The sequence below is a fragment of the Lissotriton helveticus genome, chromosome 7 (assembly GCF_964261635.1).
Source record: "Lissotriton helveticus chromosome 7, aLisHel1.1, whole genome shotgun sequence".
In the NCBI taxonomy this organism is placed as follows: Eukaryota; Metazoa; Chordata; class Amphibia; order Caudata; family Salamandridae; genus Lissotriton; species Lissotriton helveticus.
In genome coordinates, this window is record NC_136068.1 from 1,865,794,147 (window position 1) to 1,865,811,978 (window position 17,832).

The window sequence follows — 17,832 nt, forward strand, 5'->3', positions numbered from 1 at the left end:
CCCGCCGCCACGCAAGCGTTTATCAGCACTCGAATTACATGCTCAAGCATCACAGCGTACTCCCAAGAGTAATAAGTCTGTTGCAGAAATCAGGCAAGCCCTTGGCGAATGTGCCTATGACACAGTCCCAGGCGAGAATAATATGGTTTTATATTCAGTACGCGTAAGGAGGGTGACCGAGTATCTAGTCACCCTACCCAATATGAAAGAAGATCTAGACAGAATATATCGTTTCATCCGTACAGGGGATGATCCAGAAAGTATTAGTGATGCCATGTCTCAAAGGAAAGCTGAGATCCAGCGTATGATATTAAAGTTTTTAATTAACTGTCTAATAAGAGAACAAGATTACCCGTCTAAAGATCAGGCCGAAATGAAAATCCTGACAAAGTGGAGTGATAATATAGCCGAGGGTAAGCACAATACCATTAGTGCCATGGAGAGTATGTACAAGAAAATCCGTAGAGAAATAATAAAGATACACGAACAACGTAAAGCAGCACAAGTAAGCGAGAAAGAAAGTAACTCTGATCCTGAAGAGGAAGACGACGAGAATACCGCCAGAAAAGCGTATGTAGGAAAATCTAGATTTCCAGATCGCCATTTACGCCTAGAACACAAGTCAATTTTCCATCATTCAGCACCAGAACAAGGTTCCCTAGAACAAGTGTTCCAAGCTACCGATCACATTCTAAAATCACGAATTGGTTACAGTGAGTTAAGTACCATGCATGAACAGGAACTAGCCCGATCAGCAGTCCGATGGATTACTGATTCTACCACTTTTCCAGACGAAATAGTGGCACAGATGTTTCTAAAATTGCCCCCAGCCGAGCAGCGACTGGTGGGTATGTATATGATCCAGCACCTCATTACTCTGTATGAGGGTCAGCACTCTGATCCAGGTCCGTTACACGATATCCTGAACGAGTTACTCCAGTATAGATGGAGAGGTCTAGGTACCGATTTAATTAGTGTCATTCTAGAACAGCGCCACAAATATAGAACGTTTCTGAATCCGCATTTTGTTCATGTCTCACCCCCAGAAAGTAAACCATTTTACATGGAAAGACAGAACCCGTTACGAGAAGTGCATCCAGTTAAGACAGAGGACGGTGAAATGCAACGAGTGTTTGTTTACACCCCGATTACAAAGATGGAACTCCTCGAGATGAAGAAATTAATTCCCTGTCATGACAAAGATCCAGCAGGGTTCCATAGAGAATTAAAAGACATGCTCCGTATGGGAGAATACACTTACCCAGATATTATTAAAATGTTAAAGGTCCTGTTGCCCGCAGGGGTGTATGAAAAGCTAAAGGAAAAAGAATGGGAGGTGGGAGAGAAAAAGATAGATTGGGCAGTTCTAGAAGCTGAAGATAAGTCACGTGTACCAGGTACCGGTCTAGGAGAGAAATGTAAAGAATTACCAGAATTATTGATTCAAGTTTTACCCAGATTATTAACAACGAAAAAGGAAGACTGGGATGCAATCTCAGCCTGTAAACAGAAACAAGAAGAAGACATTAGTGATTTTTATTCTAGGTTTGAAAAATGCTTTAGCATCAATAGTGGCCTCAAGACAAGTAGCGAGTCATACCCTCACCTTTTTGTTACTAAATTAGTCGAGAATTCAAGTCCACAAATTAAAAATCGAGTTTTGAAAGTCGAAAGTACCTGGCAAGCTAATACTCCGTCCCAGATGCTCCAGATGCTTCAATACCACCAGAATAGAATCAGGGAAGAGCAAGAACACGAGAGAAAACGTATGAAAGACACGAAAATGAAAGTACTAGTTGCACAATCCGTTCCTCAAGACAGTCAGAAGAGGGGTCCGAATCAAGTCAGTCATCCTGCAGCTCCCGTTAAAGGGAACTGCAACTATTGTAAACAGCCAGGTCATTTTATAAACGAGTGTGCAGTTCTGAAACACAACATAGCTACCGGTAAAACAAAAGAAAGACCACGTCCGCCTAGACAAGAACAAGTTTCACAGATTCCTCAGCCACAGAATGCACAACAGACAGTTACAGTACCGCAGCCTATTGCTGCAACACAGCACGTTACACAGCAGATGTACCAGTATGCACAGTCCGAGTATCCAGAGTATCAGCAGTATTCATGAAACAGCCTAGAGAGGGAGGTAGGCTTGCCTCTCATCGAGATACCTGTAGATCAAGAAGGTCCCTATGTTCACAGTCAAGTATTAGGGAAAGACAGAAAGTTTTTGATTGATACAGGGGCAAGTAGGACCACAATTAGTCATGCCGAAGTTCCAGGGGCTCCGCTCTCAGGCTCAAGAAATGTTTCCCTTGGATTTTCAGGAAAACCCATTATAAATGAGATTTCAAAGCCAGTTACTCTAGAAGTAGGTCCATTGTCCCGTACTACTGATCTGTTACTTACTAAGTCATGTCCAGAAAATCTATTAGGCATTAAAACACTGAAAGAGTTAGGTGCAGTTATATGTTGTTCCCCAGAGGGAATACGATTGTTCCTACGTGACTTTAAGGGTCACTATGTATTACGAGATTTTGATCCAAGATTGTCTAATGTTCCGCAGCATTTATGGGCGCAAGGTCCAACTGATGTAGGGTACATGCAAATCACACCCCATCGTGTGACTCTCAAACCAGGTGTAGTGTTACCACGAATCAGACAGTACAGATTGCCACATGAGGCTGTAGCAGCCTTATCCAAAATTATTGACGAGCTCATCGCTCAAGGAGTAGTTGTAGAAACTGACTCCAATGTATGTAATTCTCCGATCATTCCAGTCATGAAACGTACTGATCCAAATGCACCCCCAGTATATCGGTTAGTGATCGACCTACGAGAACTTAATAAAAGTATTATTCCTCAGTACCCAGTTGTCCCAGACATCGCTTCCCTATTGACAGCCATTGATTCCGAAGCCACGTTCTTCACTGTCATAGACCTCAAGAACGCATTTTTTAGTGTTCCAATTCATCCAGACAGCCAGTTCCTTTTCGGATTCTGTTTAAATGGAAGGAGCTATATGTTCACACGCGCTCCTCAAGGTTTCACAGACAGTCCTAGTATTTACAGTCAAGCACTTAAGAGACAACTTGATAATGTTCACATGCCAACTGACACTGCCCTGCTCCAGTATGTCGATGATCTACTGATCACAGCCCGTTCTGAACGTGCTTGCGAGCGAGCATCCCTTACAGTTCTGTATTTCCTAGCCGAGATGGGGCACAAGGTGTCCCCTTCGAAGCTTCAATTCTGTGTCCAGCAAGTGGTATACTTAGGACACTTACTGTCCAAGAGGGGTAGGCAGTTGACACCAGACCGTATCCAGTTAATAGCGAGTCTTCCTCAGCCCAAGACCCAGAAGGAGGTACGTGCCTTTATCGGCCTTACTTCTTATTGCCGACAATGGATTCCTCAGTATGCATTTCTAGCCAAGCCACTGGTACAGTTAACGACACAGGAGGCAGCCGTATCGACTGTCCTCCCTTGGACATCTGAACATACACTTAGTTTCAATGAGTTAAAGAAAGCCCTATGCCAAGCTCCAGTTCTAGCCACACCGAACTACAGTAAGCCTTTTACACTTTTCGTTACTGAACGTGAAGGTACAGCATTATCTGTTCTCACACAAGATCAAGCAGGACAATACAAGCCATGTGCTTATTTTTCTAGCACATTAGATCCAGTCGCCCAGGCTTTGCCTGCTTGCCTCAAGTCAGTTGCAGCCACAGCACTAGCTATTAGGCAAAGTGATTCCATAGTTTTAGGACACTCCCTGACAGTACAGGTTCCACACTCAGTAGAAGTTCTTCTAAATCGAACACAAACTCAGCACTTGACAATTGCACGTTTAACAGGTTATGAATTGACACTGTTCCAGCCACACATAGAAATCAGACGCTGCAACATCCTGAATCCTGCTACACTGTTACCATCAGCTAATTCAAATTCTGCCACACATGACTGTGTGGAAGTAGTTAACATTACGACAAAGCCAAGACAAGATCTGACAGATATTCCGTTACCAGATCCCGACCTGACACTTTATGTGGATGGTTCATGCATGAGAACAAGTACAGGAGATCTAGTCGCCGCGTACAGTGACTACTGACACTGAAGTTATTGAAACACACCGTATTGACACTCTGTCCGCTCAAGCAGCAGAGCTAGTTGCTCTGACACAAGCCTGTATACACGCCAAGAACCTGAAAGTTAATATTTACACAGATTCACGCTACGCATTTGGAGTCGTACACGACTTTGGAGTGCTCTGGCAGGAGAGAGGTTTCATGACTTCTCATGGAACCAAGATTCAGCATGGTCTCCTTATTCAAGCTCTGTTAGATGCCATACACTTACCGACATCCATTGCTATCATGAAGTGCAAGGCACACACGAAAGTCACTGACATTATTTCCCAGGGTAACGATCTAGCAGATCGCACAGCCAAGCTTACAGCACAGACTCCAGACATTCCAGTTAACATGACACACACTCCAGATCCGACTACATGTATGACAGTTAAGGACCCTACACAAGATGTCATAGATATCCAGTTACATGCTACTCCCGATGAAATCAAGAAATGGTCCGAACAAGGAGGGGTCCAGACAGATCAAGGATGGGTAACGAAGGGTAGAACCGCATGGCTTCTCCCCGACTCTATGGTTCAAGTCATTATTAATACCACACATAGTCCAGCACATTTAGGAGAAAAAGCTATGTTCGACAGTATCCAGAACATTTGGTTCAACAAGCATTTACGAGCTGCAGCCAAGCAGAAAGTCCGTACCTGTATGATATGTTGTCAGTTTAATCCAGGTAAAAGTGTCCCGGTGGAACAAGGTGGTTTCCAGCCTCCTGACCACCCTTTTGAAGTCCTCCAGATGGATTATATTCAGATGGAGCGATGTCGAGGTTTCAAGTATGTCCTTGTAGTTGTATGCGCTTTGTCCAGGTGGACAGAAGCATATCCAGTCCCAGATTACACAGCCGCGACCACTGCCAAGCAGTTGGTTCGTGAGTTCTTCCCTCGTTATGGACTCCCTAGAGTCGTATATTCTGACAACGGCCAGCCATTCTCCTCAGAATTAATGAAGCACGTTTCCCTTCTGTTAGGGTACCAGTGGAAGTTCCATTGTGTACGCCATCCTGAAGCAGCCGGTCTCGTTGAGAGACATAATCAGACCTTGAAAATCCGCATCGCCAAAGTCTGTCAAGAAAAAGGTGTGGACTGGCTAGTAGCTCTGCCAGTTGCTCTATTTTACATGCGCATGGTCGCACATTCCAGATCAGGTCTGTCCCCGTACGAGGTCGTATTCGGCCGCCCCCCTAATATGTGGGGTACTCCTAGACCCCGAAGTATTACCGATGTTTCAAGTAATATGCTGACAGATTACCTAGCTTCCTTGATGTCTGCCCTCAACTCATGTCGTTCACAGGTTGCCGCCGCATTTCCAGACAATACCGAGGTGGCACCGCATGAAATTGTTCCAGGATCCATGGTGATGGTCCGCAACTTTGACAGATCAAGTCCGCTGGAGCCCCGCTGGAAGGAGCCCCGACAGGTCCTCCTCACCACCCGTACAGCCGTGAAGTTGGAAGGACGCAAAGGCTGGGTGCACCTTTCTCATATTAAACTTTTTAATGGACTGAAACCCGTCTTAAAGAACATTTCCCAGGATTTGAAGGATTGCCAAAGCATTGTTCTCAAGGACTGTCCCGCAAATGACATTGATTCAAAACCTCCCCTGTTAGAGAAAACTCCGCAGCAGGAGTATAAACAGAAACTACGGTCTAGTAAAATAAGTCAGCCAGTTTGATTGTCTAAGTCCTCCCCTAGGTGAAACGGTTAGACTGTTTCTGACATGTATAAAATAGACCCCCATAGTGAGAGAGTTAGTCAAAACTCAATCCGATGTATCGTTTTTCTATGTTTCATATTGTTTTCCAGCCTTATGATTTCCTGCACCAGTTATGCATTTTACCTATGTTTCCCAGTTTCACATGTAAATAAGTCTTCCAATGTTACAGCAGAGCACACGTTTAGTGATCTGCCTCCTCATGAACTCTCTTACCGCCTCGCTATGCGTAATAACTCCTTTATCCGCATGTTACATTACTCACACCAGACCAGCAATGCCACTAATTGTTGGGTATGTGGTCGACTCCCCCCTTTCCAGACGCCGAAGGGAGTTCTGCCACTCTTTCCTTATCCTTTTTCACATAATGGTTCGTGTGGAGCATGGTCCACGTTAACGTCATCCTCAACAGATATGTCTTTTCTTAACAGTACATGTTTCCCAGACAAGCAAGGTCTCCCCCACCGAACAGGTTTAGATCTAGAAAATGAAGTGTATAATTTAGGTAACTATTCGTCGAATTTTATGGTCCTGAATGTTCAGTCTGATACTACTCCAGACTTACCTGCTATTTCAGTATTACCAGTCAAAGGTGAATTATGTGTCCGAAATAATGGTTCCGTACATGTAGGACATAGTGATTGTACTACTATTGTCAAGTATAGTGACAGTGGGAAATCTATTTTTAAAGCTTCACGTCATTCTTATTTTATTTGTGGTCAAACTGCATATGTTCGTCTGCCCCTCGATTGGGAGGGAACCTGTTACATTGCCTTCCTACTGCCACCAGTTTTTCTAGCCCCATCTGATTATCATAGAAACACACATCTAGTACACATTAGACATAGAAGGGAGATCGAGTCCCCAATTGTCGATTATACTGAAACTACTCTAGAACAATATACCGATTTCAATAAAGGTTTCTTCTTCTTTATAGGCCCTGTCCAGAATAGTAAGTTAATCCGTAGATTAACCAGAACCCTTGAAGCTGTAGTAAATGAGACTGCCTCTGCTCTAGGTAACTTAACCGAAGAGCAATCTGCTATGAGATTTGTCGTTTTACAGAATCGTCTCGTCCTTGACGTCATACTGGCCGATAGGGGCGGGGCTTGTAGAGTCATCGGATCTAGTTGCTGCATTTTCATTCCAAATAACGCGCCGTCTGTCTATTCCGCTATAACCAGACTCCATAAAATTGCCCATCTGATCCACCAAAATCCAGGCACCTGGACATGGTCCGGTTGGCTCTGGGGTATAATTTCCGCCTGGGGATGGAAAGTCTTGTCCTTTCTAGGTATAACAGTAGCGATCATATTCAGCTGCTGCCTCTGTATACAATGTGGCCCTGCGATTTGCGGCATGTGTGCTACATCCTGTATTCCTAGTATAACTCCTAGTCCCAAGTCCCGTTCTAAATCCCGTTCTAAGAGAATTCGAAATGAACAAATGATACTGTATGAAATGATAGATGGTATCATGAATATTGATGTTTCCTGATGGAAACGTAGTGACAAGGAGGGAATGTGGAAAAGTTTGCCATGTTCTGTGTCCCTACGTGTCATCCATCATATGTTATGTGTGCATGATTAATATGCATATGTTATTCCCCATGTTTGATTAAAGACGCAATTACAGTTGTGTCCACCTCTAGTATGCCAGTTCCCAGTTCTCGTGAATACTACGAATATCAGGCCTATGTAAAGCTACGTTGCCACGTTTCTCAGTGTGCACGTTATTCTATTATAAAGTCCCCGTTTCTAGGCCTCAAAAGGGCCTGGACACCAGATTCAGCTCCTGTCTCCTGAAGCCTCGCTGAGGAGCGATACAGCCCCCACCTGTATCCTCGACCCTTCACTTACTTCCTGCCTCGCAGTGCCCGGCCCAGCCTGGCTCAGCCTCTGAGTCTGCCAAGAATATGTTATGATTCCAGTTATCAGTTCAGTCCTCCTTCTCTGCATTCCTAAGCTACTGAACCGCATCAATAGTTTCCGTCATTGTCTAGCCTTCACGTCTCCACGTTAGAGAAATACTGTATTTAATGGTCATTTCATATTCTTCATCACGCACTACATGTAGAATAATGCATGCTCCAGTCTTAGAGCCTGTTAGCCTTTCCTCTCTTGACTTCTAGTTCATATCAACATGTTCCCTAAACATCAGATACTAGATAGGGTTTAGGTACATGTCGCTCCGACCCTCCAGACTTCAGTCTCTGCTCCTAGCACAGAGTTCATAGCCCCCAGCTTCTCCTATGATACGTCATTGCTAGTTTGCGCGCACCATCAGGTTAGAGGTCCCGGCTCCTTAGGTAGCCCCCTCCATGGTTTCCGCCCTATTCATGACATATTCTGTTACGTTTGAACCACATGTCTATGTATACGCCCCGTTACACCTACTTTTGCCTTTATCTTTCGCGACTGCTACGCGTCACACCTTCTGCTCCACCCACTGCTACGCCCACTGCAATGTAATGCTATGTGTTTGCGTTATGTATATATACTCATGTATTGTTATTAAAAGTCAGCGCGCTCATCCCAGATCCAGCCCCAGCAGCTGCTGGGCCCTGTCATCCTATTCCTATGCAGGTTGTCCTGTTCCTGTCCTTATGCTGTAATAAACCTGCAAAACTCCTACTACCTCGAATCTTGACTCTTATTTATTGAGCTATCTGTTATGATATATGTCTAGTCAAAAAGAGAGGTATTATTTATTTATTTACCACACACTAAAAAAAAATGTAGTCGATATTATGGAAAACGGTATTTATTACCTCAAATTCGATATTCTACACAACTATATTTTGGGAATTCGATATTCTGTCCTCTCGATATTTTTGACTTGATATTGTGTCCTCTCCATATTTAAAATTTCATATTTTGGGTGTTCACCATACCTTAGTCTGGAGCTCGTTCAGTAACTCGGCCTCCTTACCACACCAAAGTTTGTGCTGCCATCACTTTTAAAAGATGAGTGTAGGCAGGGCAACTCAATTTATTCAACAATCTGAAGGCAAAGTTTAATGATTGGGCTCTAACTTTTCTAAATCCATGTTATGATCCTTATATGACGTGCCCTGCCCCAATTTTCCTTTCATCAATTTGGCCCTTAGATAGGAACCTTCACCTCCTCACAATCTAAAAGGGTGCTGTCCAAAGCAGCATCTATCAAACTGCAAAACAAAACACCTTAAACTTTTTTAAGAGCAGGAACTTCAACTGAGCTCTATGCATGTGTAATAAAATCCAGATTTTCTGCTTACCAAACCATGACGAATCTATATTACAGTGAATAAGTTAAAAAAAATATTAATTTATATTATAACTGCTTTTAAAATATTGATTTAACTTCAAATTATTTTCTATGAGGTTTGCAGTCCCTGCCTCCAATGTTTTCTGTGGGAGGGTGCTGTAATACCAGTGCTTGGCCATATGTAGTGCTGGAGTTCCTACAGGTTCCTAATTTAACATAAAACTGTAAGTTAGTGCAAAAGTGCAGTTTGTGAAGACTGAAAATTGTAAAATTACTCAAAAATGCAAACTACTTTGTGAATCATGTCCCAAATCACTAGCAATAGTTTCAGAGAAAAGACTGAGCATAACGGTACAAATAAATGAGTTGCCCAGAAGTGACTTCTCAAAAAAGTCAAAACCATTCATTCCTAAACATGATCTTTAAAGCATAGTTCAGGCAAATATTGGACCAAACTAGATATAAACTCTATTCTCACAGGGTATCCTCACATGAACCCCAATCATACACCTGATGATACAGTCTACCAGTGAGGAGACTGAAAAGGATACAGCTCTACTGCATTTTCCACAGCAAGTAGTGGTAGGTGAAGACGACGCATTATTTTTTGATGATACATGGGGAACACTGCTGATATTCAGAGAGCATTATTGGAAGCGCACAGGGCCCGATTCACAGAACTAACTTAAGACAAAATCCTAAACTTACTACTTTTTGTATACACAGAACTTAGGATTTTGTCTTAAGTTTGTCTTAAGACAGACGTAAGTTAGGATTTTGTCTTAAGTCTGTCTTAAGACAAACTTAACACAAAATCCTAACTTCTGTGAATACCAAAAGTAGTAAGTTTAGGACTCTATCTTAAGTTAGTTCTGTGAATCGGTCCCCCAGTCTATAGTCAATTGACTAAAACGTGAGGAATGATGCATGTTTGGGATCCAGATATTCTCTGAGGATCCTAAAAGGCCCTGTTGAACATTGTATCTATTTTTTGATTCATGTATTGAGAGTTATGTTAAGTGCAATCATGACCTGTGGGTATCAGAGCCCTCTACAGTAATACAACAAACTTGCAATCATGTGTTGATATTAGAACATAGGTTGGTCCCCATGCAGAATAATTATGTAGTCTACACAAAAGCAAAAATATCTTATGGACGTTTTCATATAGTTCTGCTGAAGATAGGTATGCCCTCTGATGTATGTTGAATGTGTCAGATCTTCTATGGGATACGTTTGGTAGGATTAAAATGCTTGAAAACTGATTGTGTAGGATTGAGGGAGGTTGACCTGATTAAGCATGGGCGTAAAATCCGTTCCGCTCGCGGATTTTGCGGATTTTCGGTAAATTCGCAATCCGCGAACTCTCGCGAACTTACCGAAAATTCGTAAATCCGTGCGAAGCGGATTTTTTTGCTTGGTCGCACTTGCCAACTAGAATACTATACAATTTCGCGGGAGTAAACACTTGCGAAAACGTAGATGCGGCGGGCAGCGACAATCTCGCAATTGCGAGATTGCAAAATTTGCAATTTCGCACAAGAAATCCACCAGCAGGCAGCATAAACCTTGAAAATTATGATTTTTATCAGAATAACTCCTCAGGTTGACATTTGCCTGCACTTTTTTTTTGCAAGGAGTCCATTTTGAGGGGGGGGGGTGGAGGAAGGAAGTACCCCACAGTCTCCAACTTCCTGTTCCTGTCCAGCAGGCTCCTCTCAGTGCTTTCTTCATGTGCTGGTCACTTTGATTTGGATCTTGACCTGGAAGCACTCAGCAGGTGCAAAAGTTCAATCTTATCATTAGTAACCAAATTCCCTGTAGTGCCTGGAAGGATTACTTTTTGTGGATGCTGCTGGATATTTGGATTTTTGCTAAACTGAAAGCACTCAGCAGGTGCAAAAGTTCAATCTTATCATTAGTAACCATTCCCTGTAGTGCTTCCTGAGGGGCCCCTTCAGAGTTCAGTTGCCTACTTGCAACTATTCTATGACCCTGCTCTGACCCTCACAGCAGGCTCAGAGAAAGCAATTACAGATAAGGAAGCAGGTTCCAGCCAGGATGTTCAAATTCAGTAACACATTAATCAGCCCCTAATTCATTTATCTCAGTTGAGGCAGGGCAGGTGTGCTTTTCCACCCATAATCTACAGTGATGAACTAGAGGGTGGCATGGGTGAGCCAGAGGGTGGCATGGGTGAGCCAGAGGGTGGCAGTGGTGAAACAGAGGGTGGCAGTGGTGAAACAGAGGGTGCTGTGATGAACCAGATGTAGAAACAACATGTTCGCGACCGTTGCTACCCGAAAAGTAAGTTCGCGTTTGCGAACTGGTACAAAATCCTCGCGAACTGGCAGAAATCCTTGCGAACAAAAAAAAATAAAAAAATCCGCAAATTCGCGAGAGTTCGCGGATTTTGCGGATTGCGAATCCGTAAATACGCAATTTCGCGGATTGCCAATTTGCAAAATCCGCCCATGCTTAGACCTGATCAATGAGTGTGAGTTAATTTACCTGATGGGCTGATAAGGGTGGTAAGTATTTAGAGATCAGGAGTGCTTTGACTACTTTCTTAAACAAGGGCACCCAAGATCCTTAGTTTTACTGTGTGACATCAGTAGTGGTGAGTCAGTGTAAAGAACTTTCGTCCTTCAGATCTGATGAGTTGCCTAGCCAGGTATTTTGGAGTGCTAGCATGCAGTGCGTTGTATGTGATGCATGGAGTTTTGAAGATCATTCATGATTCTAATGAGACCACTTTACCATGGGCAGTGTAGGTCTGATGTGTTCATATTGTCTCATTCCTGAGTCTGGCTGCTCCAAAAAGAGTGGTCTCAATAAGTTTTTGCAGTCATTACAAGCCACTGACTTATTGATCATCCAGGCATCAACTGGTGAATTAAAAAAAACAAAATTTTTAACAAAGGAGGGAGGGAGAGGGAAAGTGGATTCGGTCTCCCCTGGCAAATTACATAAACAAAGTAGAATCCACTACAGTGGTGAAAGTGGTCCCTGCAGTGGTAGGGAGCACACAGTGTTGTGTAAAATACCCCTCACACACCAACAGGCCCCTTGGTGTCATGCTTCATCATTGGGGTCTTCGCACCCCTCTGCGGGATGCGGCATGCTACGACTCACGACTACGTAGGAGCCCTTGAAGTGTACTATGTGTTGGTGTATGTTGGGAGTTAAGTGTGAGTGGTGAGGTAGTGAAAAAGTGATGGTTCGGAGTGCAAAAACTCCTTCTTCAGGACGAGGGAGTGCACAAACCTGTCTTGCCCTCAACACGGCTATGACGTTATGAGCCGCGTCGAGGGGAAGACAGCCCATTGAGTTTCGCTGTAACCGTTGCCGTATTGAGCCGGAAGACAACCCCCAATACCACGCAGGGCTCATGAGGCCATCCTGCCTTAACATATAAGTCTTGTTCTATTATCGCCAATTCGGCGCAACAGACCATTGTATTATAAACACAATTAGGAACATTACACCTAATTCTTTTGTAGATAGAATTTTTGTAAAAACCACTTTGACATCTACACTACATATGAGTAAGGTGAGGAGGTTTGTGCACTCCCTCGTCCTGAAGAAGGAGTTTTTGCACTCCGAAACATGTCATGTTGACGCACTTTTGAGGTTGGTGTATCTTAAAACACAGTAACAACCACATCCTGCACCCGCTTTTAACAATACCAGCCGAGGGCCTAATAAAATTTATTTTACCCTACGAGCCAGGTATTTTTTAAACCATCACTTTTTTACTACCTCACCAGTCACACTTAACTCCCAACATAGACCAACACATAGTACACTTCAAGTGCTCCTACGTAGTCGTGAGTCGTAGCACGCCGCATCCCGCAGAGTGGTGCGAAGACCCCAATGATGAAGCATGACACCAAGGGACCTGTTGGTGTGAGAGGGGTATTTTACATGACACTGTGTGCTCCCTACCACTGCAGGGACCACTTTCACCACTGTAGTGGATTCCACTTTGTTTATGGAATTAAAAAAACATACTTAACAGAACTTCCAGATTACTTTCCATTCAGGAAGACAAAGTAACTTTGGCGACGGGGGCTCATACCTGGCAACGCAATAAGACCTTCAAGTTTCTAAAACCACAGTCCTACTTGGACCTCGGGTTACCATTTCACATCATGCACCTCCATTTAGGAATTCAGCCAACTTTGTTAAAATCTGCCAGGACTGCATAATTCAGACTCTGTGGTGTAGAAAAGGAGACCCTAACACACATTTGTCTGAATTTTCATAGATAATGTTACCCGATCGTAGAAGGGCGCTGCGTGATGCCTTTAATCAAGTGGACATTTTATGATGCAGGCAAGCCCTTGTAGTTGCTTTCAATATGGAACACATGCCTAAACATACAGTCTGTAAAGTTTCTAGATATATTTGCGCCTCTTCAGAGCATCCCTCTGGAGATGAGTCCCAGACATCCCCTTGCAGGTGAGTGTAGTCACTCACTGATCCCACCTACAATGGGATCCCTAATCCCCCTTCAAAGTGCCAGAGAGTTGCCGCCTGCACTGTGAAAACACGGAGCGGCTGCAAACAAACATGAATGTGTTGCCCCCTGGGCAGCAAACTCATGGTTATGTGGTGCATTTCCCTTTATTATGTTGGGCATATATTATAAAAGGTGCATTAAAAAGAAGGTTTGGCACTGGCAAAAGGTTTATTTTGCCAGGTCAAAATAGCAAGTTAGAACTGCACACACAGGCTGCAATGGCAGAACTGAGACATGTTTAAAAGGCCTACTTAAGTAGGTGGCTTCATCAGTGCTGTGGGATTACTGGTAACATTTCATTAACAGCTCCTGAGCACAGGTAGAGCCCACTTTGCTAGGGACTTATAAGCAAAGCAGTTGGGTATAAGCCAATTCTACCATGTATCAAGAAAATGGCACAATAACTTTAGCACTTCCTAGCAGTGGTAAAGTATGCTGAGTCCTAAGGACTACAAAAACGAATTAAGCAAAAAGTAGGAGGGGTGAAGGGAAAATGTTTAGGAATGACCCAGCAGAAAGGGCCAAGCTCAACAGCAGGTTTACAGGGGAAACTGTATGTGGGTAATTACGATGGGGGTCAGACGAGCAACCGACCGACATCATTACGGGATTGGGTCCAGCTGACAAGTAGTCGATTGCTCCATCTACGAGATCAGGATGAGACCACCGGGTAGGCAGTCAGAAACATGCCTTTTTCAATTGCTTCTTGTTCTGTGGCCCTGAAAATGGCCGCAGCAGAAGGGCCACAGCACAAGCTGCAGTTGAAAAGCTGCAATTGAAAAAGGGATGTTGTTAAACATACATGCACCATGTGCCAGGCATCGGTGCCTGGCACTCAGTACATGGATTTTTAGGGGGGCACCAAATGTCCCCCCTGGCCACATTCGAGTGGTCCACGGGGGAACAGGGACCCTGCTTGGGGCTCCTAATGTCCCGTTCTGCTTGCTTATGGTGGTGGGACCGCCATGAACAGGAAGTTAAAAAGGGATATCATACTCCCTTCGGCGGTGGCTGCACAGGCACCTCCCCACATTTTAGGGATCAGAATTTAACCGCTATCCCAGAAATGGTGGTCCTATCCCCCACCTCTGCAGTATGACCGCACCGCTGTCCCAGAGATGGTGTTCCTATCCCCCAAACACATTTTAAAGCGACCTGTATGGAGAACAAAACAATGAATATATTAGGTATTATAACACTGAAACAAGAAAGATGTATTTTAATTTTTATATATAGAGTCGAATTTGATTAAAAAAGGAAACTATAACAAAAACAGGAATATGTGAACAAATGTTTACCATTTGTTTCTATGTGTAATATTTAAAGCAGTGGCATTTGGGAGTTTCCAACTGAAAATACGCACATAGAATTTTATATTGCAATAAGAATTTTTTTATTTGAAAGTAATGTATAGTAAATAACCTAATTAGTATTTTTGTGTTAAGAAACAATTCATTATATAAAAATAGGGTTGGCCCAGCTATCTCCCTGCAACAAAAACTCTAGCGGCCGCCTGCCCCCATCAGCCAGGCCCTTATGGACACCGTGTTCAGCATTTTTAAAACCAGCTTCATTACTTACTTGTCCCCCTTTTTTAGACCTTTTTAAAATCACTCCGTGACTGTCATGTCATTTAACTAGCCCGATCTGTAAAAGACAAATATACATTAGGACAGTTCTCAAATTTTATCTATTTTTATCGCTAGACTACTGCACTGTTGTTGTACTAACTAAATGCTTTTCTTGCTCCTTTTTAAAATTGTACATGTGGTTTTAACATTTTGTTATGATTTTTAGTAATCAACCAATAATTTTGAAATTTAAAATATAAAAAAAGTGATATTAAAGGAACTGTTTAAGTGTTTCATCTGTGATATAAGAAAGACAGTTGTGCAGATTTGCTAATAAATATAATTTGTGAATAAAATAGTGAAGTAGAGTTGCCTGTAGTATGTAAAAAATGAATATTTTTAGTAAAATGGTAAAATAAATAATAATACATTTAACTTAATGACTGAAATAAACAATTAAAAGTAGTATTACTTACCAATATAAGCAGTGGCAGGGTTTTCTCCCAAAAAGTTAAAGTTGAGCAAATCTAGTCATGAACTAATAGGAAGAAGTGTTTGTTTGTTACAAAGGTTTGATGTTTGAGTAAGGTAGAAGTTCCTAAAAGGAAACAATGGAAAAGGGCAAGGAGCCAATGAGAAACAAGCACTTTGTGTTTTGCACAGTGATTGGATGAAAGACAATGTGCAATTAGTCTACTTATATGGTGTAATGTATGTAAATAAGAATATTTCCTATATTCAAACTGCAATTCTGTAACAGAGGTTCCCCCAGTCCGTGCAGTGTGGGGGATCCCCAGCTGCAGGTGGCCTTTTTAGCGAAGGACTTGGCCTAAGAGCTGCAACTTAACTTTAATACAGGGCGGGGAACCTCCATATCCTTTGTTGGAACACCCTCTCAAGTTTTGTTACACACATATGAAGCTGTCGTTCTACAATATTTTTTTTATTAAGTGTATTTTCTTGTGAAAATTGAAACTATGTTGTTAAACTTTGAAAAAATAGGCAGGAAGACAGTATACAAAAAAACAAGTATGGTTTATTATGTGCACAGCATACAAAGAGGGATTTTTAGAAAGGGCATTTTTATGATATTTTGAGGCATAAACTTATGTGTTTTAATTGTATGGTTGGAGTGTGGGTGTATTATCTGTTTCCAGACTACTTTTGTGTTATGGATGCTAGCCAATGTGTACTTTGCGTGAATTGTTATGTTAGAACTAAGGAGAAGTGTGTATCCTAGCGCACAATAAGCTGTTAATATAATTAATGCATGCACTATGAGTTTTGAGAAAATTTGAACGTAAGAAAAGCTATCTATATTGTATGATTAGTTTGGACAAAGTAAAAGTACAACTTGTTGTAAGCAAGTAAGAACAATGTGTTTTATAATAAATAAACCTGTCGGTAAGGTTTTTAGGCCAGTATTAATGTATGTATTGATTTTGAAAGGAGATTGAGAGGAGCATGGCGGCAGTCGGCTAGCTGCCGCGGTACTCCGCTCTGAGCCCTAACGGAGCTAGCGGAGCTTATGCGTTTGTTTTTGCCTTGAGAGGACTGTTTCTTCGTGACAATGCGGTCTTGTTAAAAAATACACCAAATATCAGAAAACTGCTGAGTAACTGTAAGTTATTGAAGGAGGGTAAAGGAGTAAATCACCTGGTCCGGGGTTTTCTCTGAGCCGTCCGTGTCCGTGTTCATGTGCAAACAGAGGGGCGTGTTCCAGCCTGCTCTGGCTCGTCTCCACGGGGCTCCAGTAATCGAGCCCATAGCGGATCCTGCATCACTCGAGCCCTCGGCATTGTGGAAGTGGTCTCAAGCCGCCCTGGAGCTCTGTCGGGGGAGGCATCTAAGGTCTCTTCGTGGAGGCCCTCGTTTTTCTGCAGTTTCGGCGGGGAAAGCGGCGGAGATTAGGAACTGGACCGAGCGAGCAGGCACAGCGGTGGTGGCGGTGGCGGCAGCCTCCTTGAGTCTGACTGCAGATACAGTGTTTGATGTGCCAACAACCTCTACGGACTCTGCTGCAACGTGTGAGGTGAAGGGAGTGCGAAGTAGGAGGTTAGCAGGGAGGTTAGCAGCAGATATCCAGTGCTTTAAGTCGCCTGTGTTAGACCCAGGATCAGAGTCAGTGGGCTGTTCCAATATCAATCAGGGGGAGTGCAACCTGGTCAAAACCCCCCGTGTGGCCACCCTAAGGAGCTATTATATGAACAAAGCTGAGGCCCCTTTAAAATTACACGTAGTAACAGCTAGCGGGGGCTTTGGTGACAACAACAAGGGCAGCAGAAATCAGAAACAAAACAGGGAAGGAAAAGTTAATAGAAAGAAGGAGGCTCAAGTGGTCCCCCGGCCCTTGAAGCCATGTTGGACTTTGGGAAAGTAACTCAAGACTCTGCTGAAGCGGGCCCTGAGCTGACTAATCTAGGTAGCAGTAATACAACTAAAACGCCCCCTAAAACCTCCTCCTATCTTTCCTTCGAGGCGAAACCTAAACGTGCTAAAAAGTCTAAGTCAGCCAAAATAGCTCTCGGTTCAAGTTCTAAGATTACACCATCACTGCGATCCTATTTTAAGGCCATTCCTCAGGTCTTAGACTTGGCAGACAGCTATCCTCCTCCTGAGTCTCTCCTAC

At 43.1% G+C, this 17,832-nt stretch overlaps 1 protein-coding gene across 1 annotated transcript in view; it reads right to left on the reverse strand.

Moving 5' to 3' along the window:
* LOC144769790 (olfactory receptor 5V1-like) overlaps window positions 1-16,970 on the reverse strand; it is a 39,455-nt gene extending 22,485 nt beyond the window's left edge. Inside the window, exon 1 of the mRNA XM_078653974.1 lies at window positions 16,860-16,970. Within this exon, the coding sequence (XP_078510100.1) occupies window positions 16,860-16,970 (111 nt within the window). The remainder of the gene's footprint in view (window positions 1-16,859) is intronic.
* Between the last annotated feature and the right edge of the window lie 862 nt (window positions 16,971-17,832).